This window comes from Sapajus apella, unplaced genomic scaffold, assembly GCF_009761245.1.
Source record: "Sapajus apella isolate SASKATOON/1434 unplaced genomic scaffold, GSC_monkey_1.0 scaffold746, whole genome shotgun sequence".
Lineage (NCBI taxonomy): Eukaryota > Metazoa > Chordata > Mammalia > Primates > Cebidae > Sapajus > Sapajus apella.
In genome coordinates, this window is record NW_022437672.1 from 13673 (window position 1) to 25147 (window position 11475).

At 49.9% G+C, this 11475-nt stretch overlaps 2 protein-coding genes across 2 annotated transcripts in view; one reads left to right on the forward strand and one right to left on the reverse strand.

Annotated features, from left to right (window-relative positions):
* The window catches only part of LOC116546293 (multidrug resistance-associated protein 1-like), a 20218-nt gene extending 12317 nt beyond the window's left edge, over positions 1-7901 (forward strand). The window contains exons 6-9 of the mRNA XM_032272603.1: positions 1006-1165; positions 2809-2997; positions 6731-6798; positions 7742-7901. Coding sequence (XP_032128494.1) covers positions 1006-1165; positions 2809-2997; positions 6731-6764 — 383 coding nt within the window. The 3' untranslated portion in view covers positions 6765-6798; positions 7742-7901. The remainder of the gene's footprint in view (positions 1-1005; positions 1166-2808; positions 2998-6730; positions 6799-7741) is intronic.
* Positions 6842-11270, reverse strand: LOC116546294 (multidrug resistance-associated protein 6-like). The gene is made up of 3 exons (XM_032272604.1): positions 10973-11270; positions 9461-9535; positions 6842-7004 (listed from the first exon to the last, which is right to left on the reverse strand). Exons 1-3 carry the CDS (start codon positions 11133-11135, stop codon positions 6961-6963), a joined length of 282 nt encoding a protein of 93 aa, XP_032128495.1. The 5' UTR covers positions 11136-11270; the 3' UTR covers positions 6842-6960.
* Between the last annotated feature and the right edge of the window lie 205 nt (positions 11271-11475).

Consider the following 11475-nt stretch of genomic DNA (forward strand, 5'->3'; position numbering starts at 1 on the left):
AGTTGAGAGAGTCTCGCTGTGTCTCGCAGGATGGAGTGAAGTGGTGCGATCTTGGCTCACTGCAATCTCTGCCTCCTGGGTTCAAGTGATTCTTCTGCCTCGGCCTCCCAAGTAGCTGGGTTAACAGGTGCACGCCACCATGCCTGGCTAGTTTTGTATTTGTAGTAGAGACGGGGTTTCACCATATTACACAGGCTGGTTCTCAAATTGCTGACCTCAAGTGATCTGCCTGCCTCAGCCTCCTACACACAGTGCTGGGATTACCGGGGTAAGCCAACATGCCTGGCCAAAATAAGGATTTTCTAGATCAATCCCTGCAGATGGATTCCTTAATATGTTGCCTTCTAGTGTTATCTTCCCTAAAGTTTCTTAGAAGATTCTCTTTTGGAGGTGGAGGACAGAAATCCACAGGACTTTACCATTAGGATTTACCTCTCACTTCTGGAAGGTTCTCAACCCACGTGCATATTGAAGGCTCAAGGAAGTTGTATGGAAAGGAAATCTGTCTTATTCTGCCACGCTCAGATTTTCCAGACTTTTTTTCCATTATTAAGGAATTTATTTTAGGGGGGGGACAGTCTTGCTCTATCACCCAGAGTGGAGTGCAGTGGCCTGATCTTGGCTCACTGCAACCTCCGCCTCCTGGGTTCAAGTGATTCTCCTGCTTCAGCCTCTGGAGTAGCTGGGACTAGAGGTGTATGCCACCACGCCCGGCTAATTTTTGTATTTTTAGTAGAGACCGGGTTTCCCCATGTTGGCCAGGCTGGTCTTTAACTCCTGACCTCAAGTGAAGTGCCCACCTCGGCCCCTCAAAGTGCTGGGATTACAGGCTTAAGCCACTGCACCCGGCCTTTTTCTCCATTATTAACATCACCAGAAACAGTGATTCCAAGGGCTCTGAAACCCCACCTTCACCAGTCCTGCCCAGAAGTCCTTATGTCTCACCCCTTCTCCGTCTATGTCAGCGTGACGTAGGCATCACATGCCACCACTCTCTTCTGACAGGACCTTGTTTTTTGGGTTCCTTCTGCATGAAGCTGGACCCATTCAGCCAGTACTCAGATGAAGTCTGGACGTCCCTGGAGCTGGCTCACCTGAAGGACTGCGTGTCAACCCTTCCCGATAGGCTGGACCACGAGTGCGCAGAAGGTGGACAGAACCTCAGGTAGGCGGGGGTAGACTGAGGAACACCAGGTAAGGTCTGCTAGGCGCCATCCCAGTAGGGGTGTTTGAATATTCTGTCCAGATCTGTGTCAGACCTGGATTTGAGTCCCAGTTGTGCTGCAGATGTCCCATTTGTCCCTTCAGCTTTTGGAGCCTCAGTTTCTCTATCTGTATAATGGGTCTTAATCCAGGCTCTTTGTACCATGAGGTATAATAACCAGGATGGACAATGCATTTCCTTTTATACACACCAGCTCCATTCAGTTGACAGTGGCCATCAGTTGTTAAGCTATAGAAAGGCTCCTGTACCGGTTGGTCACTAGCACTGCTCCGAGCCCAACGTCCCCAGCTGTCTTGGTCCTTCTCCCAGGATACTGGAGATCTGTCCATGACCCCGCAACTAAAGCATTAATGCCTGGCACAGCAGGGGAACCTCTGGGGTCCCATTCTGGTGTTGTCAGTGCCTGGTTCTGGTTTGGTTATCCGTCTCCATGACAACCAACCACAGAGTCTCAGTCACATTCAACCGTAAAGCAGTGATCTCTGCTCCCTGGCAAGGGCAGTCGGGCAGTTGTCTGGGCTCACATCATGTCTCGGGATCAGCTGGCTGTCGGCTCATCTACTTGGCCTCAGGTGGCGCAAGAAGGGTACGTGTGCATTCCTCATTCTCCAGCAGACCAGCTTGGGCATGTTGTCATGGCGATCACAGGGGCACAAGAGCACACAAACTCCCATGTGCATCTCGCAGTAGTCTTCCGGCTGGCCTTATGTTTGCTGGCGTCCCACTGGCCAAACAAAACAAGGTACACGTCTGAGTGCAGAGGCAACTGTCATGGCCCCACAGTTGGATAGGGATGCATGAATATGAGACCTTTTTATGTTTTTGAGGCAGGGTCTGACTCTGTCACCCAGGCCGGAGTGCAGTGGCGCAATCTCAGCTGTAACCTCCACCCCCAGGCTCAAGCAATTGTCCTGCCTCTGCCTCCCAAGTAGCTAGGATGTCATGTGCCCATCACCATGCCCAGCTAATTTTTGCATTTTTAATAGAGCCGGAGCATCAACACATTGGCCAGGCTGGTCTTGAACTCCTGGCCTCAAGTGATCCACCCGCCTTGGCCTCCCAGAGTGCGGGGTTATAGGTGTGAGCCACTGTGCCTGGCTTTTTTTTTGAGAGACAGGGTCTCATTCTGTTGCCTAGGCTGGAGTACAGTGGCTCGAGCTCAGCCTTGAACTCATGGACTTGAGCAATCCTCCTGCCTCAGCCTCTGAAGTAACAGACTACAGAAGTGTGCCACCACATCCAGCTAATTTTTTTATTTTTGTTTTTTTTTGGAGAGAGAGAGGTCTTGCTTTGTTGCCCAGGCTGGTCTCCAACTCCTGGCTGCAAGCAATCCTCCCACCTTGGCCACCCACAGTGCTGGGTTTGTAGGTGTGAGCCAGTTTTGAGAATGATTATGAACCTGCATCTTGCTGAGTAGGAGATGTGTTCAGATTGATCAGTGATGTCTGCTGCAGGCACAGATGTTGGGAGTGGACGGGCTCTCCTAGTCAAGGAACACAGAGTGTCTCGTCTCACTTCTCCCAGCCTGCGCCTAGGTTCAGGGTCGGGGTGGTTTGACCCAACACTGTCTCCTGGTCTTTTAGGCAGCGCCAGCTTGTGTGCCTGGCTCGGGCCCTGCTGAGCAAGATGAATATCCTTGTGTTGGATGAGGCCACGGCAGCCGTGGACCTGGAAATGGGCGACCTCATTCAGTCCACCATCCAGACGCAGTTCAAAGGCTGCACTGTCTTCACCGTTGCCCACCGGCTCATCATCATCATGGACTACACAAGGTGATGTCCCTGGCACGATGGCACTTTGGGAGTTTGCCTTACTCACTGGCTTATTAAGTCATTCATTCAACACTGTCCCTATTCCCAGTGACAGACCCAGTGGGTGGATCGTCTCTTCATCCTGGATGATACCAGATATTTCTTTTTTGTTTTGTTTTTTGTTTCTGGAGACGGAGTCTTGCTCCATCACCTAGGCTGGACTGCAGTGGTGCAGTCTTGGCTCACTGCAACCTCCACCTCCTGGGTTCAAACAATTCTCCTGCCTCAGCCTCCTGAATAGCTGAGAGTACAGGCATGCACTACCATGCCCAACTGATTTTTGTACTTTTAGACGTGGGGTTTCACCATGTTGGTCAGGCTGGTCTTAAACTGCTGAGATTACAGGTGTGAGCCATGATGCCAGGCCCTAGCCAGGGTTTTTACCTATGGTGTTTTTCTTCTATTCTGGTTTCCTGTGGGAAGGGGCTGGGGTACTGTCAATCATGGGACCTGATCAGAGAGGTGGTCACATGACACAGCCTAGCCTATCAGAGTCTACTCTTCATTCAGTTAATGTGACGAGTTCAGAGATGCATACAACATCCACAAAGGGCCAATCAGAACCTTCTCTGGGATTAATATGGGACTAATGAGCTGGAGAAACATTTTACGTGTTGAATTGCTAAGGTGAGATGGTGTGATGGCTAGTGGCCATCTGACCTGCCCTGGAAAAAAGAGCACGTGCAAAATGCGACCAAACAGAGGTAAGCCAGTGGCTCCTAAACATTTGTGTGCATCAGAATTACTTGGAGGGTTGAAACCTAGATTCATGGGCTGACTCACAAAGTGAGTTAGGCCTGGGCTGGGGCCTAAGAGTGTACATTGCTAACTAGTCCCCAGGTGAGACTGCTGCTGATCCTGGGGCCACACTTTGAGAAGCTGCCTGTGTCTGCTGCCCACCCACTGCAGGGTTGTCTGCCCACAGGCTCAGCCAATAGCCCTGGCATAAGTAGGCGGCTTGTTGGCAGAATAAGAGGAAGAGCGCGTAGAGGCAGAGGGTGGGTTTCCATGGGCCACAGGTAGGCAAGGTACACTGCAGCCTTCACCTGTAGCACACAGGAGGGAGAGGGAGGCAGAGAGAGCCCCTGGAGGGAGGGATGAGTTAAGGCCAGGCAAGGCTCTCAGAAAACATGCCAATGGGCAGAGGGAACCACCACAAAGACCCCACAGGTTCTTCCTCTGTTCCTCCCAACAGGAGCTCCATCTCCCCCACAGGCCCTGGATAGCCTGAGAATCCCCATCTCCTATACAATCCCCAATGAGTTAGTATTCATATATATATTTTTTTTTCTTTTTTGAGACAAGAGTCTCAGTCTGTCACCCAGGCTAGACTGCAGTGGTGTGATATCTCAGCTCACTGCAACCTCCACCTCCCGGGTTCAAGTGATTCTCCTGCCTCAGCCTCCCAAATAGCTGGGACTGCAGGCACATGCGATCACACCTGGCTACTTAAATTGTATTTTTAGTAGAATCAGGGTTTTACCGTGTTAGCCAGGATGGTCTTGATCTCCTGACCACATGATCCACCGTGCCCAGCATTACTTACTTATTTTAGGACAGGGTCTTTCTTCATTGCTCATGTCACCCAGGCTGGAGTACACTGGCACAATCATGGCTCACTGCAGCCTTGAACTCCTAGGCTCAAGTAATCTCCCACCTCAGCCTCGCAAACAGCTGGACTATGGGTTTGTACCACCATGCCTTGTTAATTTTCCTATTTTTAAAGAACTAGAGTCTCGATATGTTGCAGAGGCTGATCTCAAAGTCCTGGCCTCCAGTGATCCTCCCTCCTCGGTCTCCCAAAGTGCTTGGATTACAGGTGTGCGCCACCACACCCATCCAGAAGGGCTTTCTTGAACACCCACCATGGGTCAGCCATGCTCATAATAACCTCCATTTCACAGATAAGGAAGCTGAGGCACAGAGAGGTTCAGGCACTGGTTTAGGGTCCTGCTGCTACAAATCTGAAGTTCCATGCACAATTGCGGCCAGACAGGATTGTTGAAAACATCCATCTAATCCTATCTTGTCACTCACCTGTCCATGGCTCTCTCTTCCTCTTAGAAGAAATTCCAGCCAGGCAGGTGACTCAACACCTATAATCCCAGCACTTTGGGAGGCCGAGGCAGGCGGATCACCTAACGTCAGGAGTTTGAGGCCACCCTAGACCAACATGGTGAAACCCCATCTCTACTAAAAATACAAACGTCAGCCAGGCGTGGTGGCAGGTCCCTGTAATCCCAGCTACTTGGGAGGCTGAGACAGGAGAATTGCTTGAATCCAGGAGACAGAGACTGCAGTGAGCTGAGATTGCTCCACTGCACCGCACCCTGGGTGACAAGAGTAAAACTCCATCTCAAAACAAAAAAACTGAAATTCCAATATTCTTATCTCGTCCCCACTTACTGCCTGCCAGCTTCATGGGACCCCTTTCTCTGGCACCCTAAAGCACTTACCGCTTTGGAGCCATTGTGTCTGCTGCTTCCTCTCCCTGGAGTACTCTTGCTCTTTGTATGATTAGTTCCTTCACACGTTCTTTGGGGAAGCTCACATGTATCTTTTCAGAGCATCCTATCCACACCACCCATGACCTTCAGTTGGTCTCCATTTCATATTTTCCTTAAGAGGCAGGGTCTCACTCTGTCACCCAGGCTGGATTGAAGTGGCATGATCATACTTCACTGTACCCTTGAACTCCTGGCCTCAAGCAATCCTCCCACCACAGCCTCCCAAAGTTGGGATTACAGCCGTAAGCCACTGCGCCTGATCATTCTTCTTATTTTTTTTTTTTGAGATGGAGTCTTGCACTATCACGCAGGCTGAAGTGCAATGGCACAATGTTGGCTCACTGCAACCTTCACCTCCTGTGTTAAAACGATTCTCCCACCTCAGCCTCCTGAGTAGCTGGGATTACAGGCGCCCACCAACATGCCCAGCTAATTTTTTTGTATTTTTAGTAGAGATGGGGTTTCACTATGTTGGCTAGGTTGGTCTCAAAATGCCGACTTTGTGATCCACCCGCCTCGGCCTCCCAAAGGGCTGGGATGACAGGTGTGAGCTGCTGTACCTGGCCCATTATTTTCTTTGTAGCACTTACTGTTATCAGATATGGCTTGCTTATTAGCCTAATCATTTTCTCTCCATCTATCCTCACTAGTATCCATCCAATCTTCCACCAGACTTAGCCTGGCACATAGTGGGCATTGTGTATGTGTTTGCTGGATGAATGAGGGGGTGGGTGGGTGAATAAATGAGTTGGTAGCTAGGTAGGTCGGTATGTGGATGAGTAAGTGAATGGATGGAGAGATGAATGAATGAATGAACGAACGGCTAAACAGATGCATAGGTGAGGGAATGGTTGGTATGTATTGTTAGCTGGGTTACATGGATGGGTTGGATAAAGGAGAAGGTCGGTGAACGGATGGGATGGATGGGTGGGTGTGTGGATGATGGGATGAATAAGTAGGTGGGTGGAGGTACGTAGCAGGATAGAAGAGGAAAAACAGGACAAGCTTCACACTTAGACTGGCCTAGATTTGAGGACACAGACAAGTCTTTTAACTTGGCTGCAAGTGAGCTGTGATTACATCACTGCAGTCCAGGGTGGGTAAGTGACTGAGCCACTGTCTCAAAAATAAATTTTAAAAGATTTCTTATGTATGTCTAAAATAGAGCTATCATATCTATTTTTTAGAGTGATTGTGAGGATTAAGAAAATGAAGGTCTAGAATTCTACTGGCACATAGTAGGTGTTCAAGAAAGGTGAGTATCACCACTGTCAACTGCTACATCTGGTGGGAGGACTTGGGCCCCTGGGGGGGGGGAGCAGTGGGCCAGTCTGGTGCTTACCCTGCTGTTGCACACTGTCCCTTCCTGTTGGCCATGCTGTCCTGTCAGGGTCATCTAGTGGAACCCCTCTCTGGGCTAATGAAGCAGTATAGTCCTTCTCAAGGATTGACTTGATGGACCTGTTGTTGAGAGGAAATAAAGATGAAGTCAGTGTCTCTCCCAGTAGTGGGGTGTATGCACCCAACCCTCAGGCCCACATACATACACTGAGCTCAGGGTATACTCTCCATTCATTCATTCATCATTCATTCATCCATCCAACACAATACTGACCTGATATCACACTTCCCTTCTCCCTGTGTGGCACGCAGCTAAATGCCATCAATTACCTCAGAGTCAAGCAAGCCCCTTCTTCTGATGCCATTTCACAGGATGAACTTAGTTTGCCTGTCATTGGAACTCTGTTCTCAGAATTTTCTTTTTTTCTTTTTTGAGACAGGGTCATGCTATATTGCCCAGGTTGGTCTCAAACTCCTGAGCTCAAGCGATCCGCCCACCTCAGCCTCCCGAAGTGCTGGGATTACAGGCATAAGCTGCTACACCCATCCTGTTCTCAGAATTTTCATTTTGGCTTAAGCTTTGGTGCAATTGGTTTGCCCCTACTGTTTACCATCAGATTTGTCAGTCCAACTGACAGAACATAAATTATGCACAATTCAGATGTTGAAGACTTTTTGAATGTCTTGTCTGTGGATGGGTGAGCCGACTTAGCCTGTGTACCTCAGTGTCCTCAGCTGTCAAGATGGGGTACTATCTATCCATCCATCCATTTATCTACGTATCTGTATATCTATATATACTGGTCTACCTACCTGTTATTAAGTTCAGCCTAAAGCTGCCTCCTTACATATTTTAGGTTTGGCCTAAACGTTTTCCCATACATAGTGAACTGTAAATTAACTGGACTCCTACACAGACTGGAACCTACTCATGTGTCAATCACTGAATTTCAGCCAATAGAAGGCAGCCAACTGTTTAAACCATGTTCAAATAAAGCAAATGCTGAGCTGCAACCAGTCTGTCTGTTTCTGACCTCACTTCTGTCCTTCACCTTCCTTTTTTTGTCCATGTTCTGGTTCAGTGGCTGCATGATGTGAGGATCATTCTTTACTCAATTAACCTCTGTCAGCCAGGTGCCTTGACTCATGCCTGTAATCCCAGCCCTTTGGGAGGCCGAGGCAGGCAGATCCCGAGGTCAGGAGTTCAAGACCAGCCTGGCCAAGATGGCAAAACCCTGTCTCTACTCAAAATACAAAAATTAGCTGGGCCTGGTTGCACGCCTATAGTCCCAGCTACTTGGAAGGCTAAGGCATGAGAATCTCTTGAACCCAGAAGGCAGAGGTTGCAGTGAGCTGATATCGTGCCACTGCGCTCCAGCCTAAGGGACAGAGAGAGATTCTGTCTCAGAAACAAAACACAGTGAAACAGCTTTAGACACATTATGTTTGACAGACGTTATTATTATTTTTGAGATGCAGTATTGCTCTGTCGCCCAGGCCAGAGTGCAGTGGCACAATCTCTTCTCACTGCAACCTCCACCTCGCGGGTTCAAGCAATTCTTGTGCCTCAGCCTCCGGAGTGGCTGGGGCTACAGGCGTGCACCACTGGGCCTGGATAATTGTTGTATTTTTAGTAGAGACAGTGTTTGGCCATGTTGGCCAGGCTGGTCTCGAACTCCTGACCTCAGGTGATCCACCTGCCTCTGCCTCCCACAGTGCTGGTATTACAGGCCTGAGCCACCACACCCAGCCCTAATGTATCTAAAGGTTTTCTCTAAACACGACTACTTATCCATCTGATCTTACTTTGGATTCTTGTGCGCCAAGCACACGGTGGGATTGGTCAGTGTGTGAGAAGTGTCCTCAGGGTCACTAGCTGGGATGGCGGTCAGCCCCAGTGATCCCCAGGGACTGAGGCCCCTCAGGATCCTTGCTACCCCGCACCCCTGTATAGAAGGCACTTAAGCTCGAAGCACCTGGTACCAGTGGCCTGTGGTTTTGCTCCCTAATATCCCGCTCATGAAGAGGGGAGAGTAGCAAGCAGCAGGTCCCTCTGCTTCAGACAGTGAGCTCAGCTGTGTCCCGGCTGGAGGGAGCTGAGCAAAATGGGGACCGCAGGCCTCCTCCTGGCCTCCTGTCCATGTGTTCTGGCCAACAGCAAGTGATGCTGTGTGTACAGACCCAAGCCCTGTGCATAACCCACCTGCCAAAGCATAAATGACCGGGCCTGGCACGGTGGTTAACAGCTCAAGGGAGGCTCTTTCTTTGGAACCAGCCCTGCCCTGCTGCAGCACTGCAACAACTCCAGCAAGCTGGCTCGGCCCCCTTGAAGACATCCATCACGCTGGAAGGCATTTGTTCATCCCATGAACTGGCCCTATGGGGACCTAATCATCTTGGCCAACTGGACCAATTTTGGTGAATTATCCCTCAGCAGGGCACCATGGGGGGACTTTAGCAGGTGCTCCATCCATAATGGTGCTGATTGTCCCCAACTGCCTGAGACACAGGTGGTCCCTTCAGCCACATCAGCTTCAGCCTGTGCCTTTCTGAGTGTGGCACCATGGTGGACTCACCTCTCAGGTCTAAGCTCGGCCTCCTGCCTGCAGAGGAGCCTCTAGGGTCCTTGGTGCTGGTCCCAGGTTCTGTTTCTGCAAGGTCGAGAGAGTCGTGTCACACAACATGGGCCAGGTACTTTGACACCCACTGACCACGTGGCCTTAACTGCTCTGACCATCCATTTTCCCTGTTCTGGCTCCTGCCACCTCTCCAGCAACCTCAACACCCCACTCTGAGTTCTTCCAGGAACATCATTCAGGCATTCACTCACTCATTCAGTTTTTCTATAAGTGAACTGAGCACCTGCTGTGAACTTGAGGTTGGAAAAACAGCAGTGAACACTGTATAAAGTCATCTGTTTCTCCTGACAGCCTTGCTCAAGCAGTTCCTTGTGTCTGGAATGCTCTTTTCTGGCTAACTCCCACCTACCCTCAGGTACCATCTCTCCCAGGAAGGACACCTCCCCATCACTGTCCCCCAGGTGTGGCCAGTAACTGAAGGCAGAGCTGTAGAAGTTTAACCACAGACCTGTAAGCAAGAAATAACTGCTAGCATTGGCTGCTGGGGGTGGGGGGGGCGCTGTTTGTTACACGGCATCATTGCAGGAAAAGCTGACCAATACAAACAGGCAAATTCTAGCTTCAAGCTTCAGGGCTGGGACATTGTGAATCAACACTTAGGGTTTTTAGCCAGGGTGGGCCAATCCTAAGCAGATGTCCTCAGAAGAGACAAAGTCTGAGCTTGAGGGAGACCTGGGTGAGTCCTTGCTCTGTCATGCAGGGATAGTAAAAAGCCTAGTGATTAAAAAACACATTCTCTGGAATCAAGTTGCTTGGGTGCAAATCCCAGTGCTGCCACTTATAAGCCATGTAACCTGGGACTAGTTCCTTAACTTTTGGGCCTCAGTTTCCTCATCTGTGAAATGGAAATGATTCTAGTCCCAGCCTCACAGGGGCATCATGTTGATTCAGTGAGCTAATACATGTGAAGTGCTGCGAGTTGCTACTTTTCACTGTGGGTGAGCTTGGCTTGGCAACTCTACTTCCAGAACCTTGTCATGTATCCAGCGGACTTTGTGTTCTTTGGATTATTAGAAACTCTAGCTGGCGTGCTGTAGCTTTCTAGGCATCAAAACCTTCTTGTGCTGTCTCCATAGCAACTGCAAGCATAGACTCTGGAGTTGGACACACTCAGGTTCTAATCTGAAGACCTTGGGCAACTGATTTAACGTTCTTTGCTCATCTGTAAAATGACAGCAGCAACTTCACACGCCTCTGAGGGCACTCTGAGAATCAAATGAAATAGTGTATTTTTTACAGAAGCACTTAGCACAGCCCCTGGCTAGTAGATGGTGTTACTGGCTCTTCTTGGAGAGAGGGGACCTACTGGAGAGCTGTCTGCTTCTGGGCATGGGCCTGCAGGGAGGGTGTGACCAGGGCACTCCACTCTTGCCATTAGGACCCTTTGAGCCCTTTTCCCCAAAGGTGGCAAGAGCCAGGCACGGAGAATCAGCAAAGCCCACCTAGTACCTCCTTCTCCTCTGTCTCCTGGCTGTCTGGCTTGATCCAGAAGACTCATGAGGGCCCCCTTCTTGTGCAGAAGCTCCTGGTAGGAACCCATCTCTACAATGGCCCCATCTCCCAGTACCACGATTGCATCAGCCTGGGGCAGGATGTGGAATGCGTGGGTCATGAGAATCCTATCTGGGCAGGGAAAGGTTAGAAGTTAACACACATGTAGCCACGTTCCATGGCTCATGCCTGTAATCCCAACACTTTGGGAGGCCAAGGCAGGTGGATCACTTGAGGTCAGAAGTTCAAGACCAGCCAGGTCGACATGGCTAAGCCCTGTCTCTACTAAAAATACTAAAATGAGCTAGGTATGGTGGTACACACCTGTAGTCACAGCTACTTGAGAAACTGAGGCATAAGAATCACTTGAAACTGGGAGGCAGAGGTTGCAGTGAGCTGAAATTGCACCACTGCATTCCATCCTAGGTGATACAGCAAGACTCTGTCAAAAGGAAGGAAGG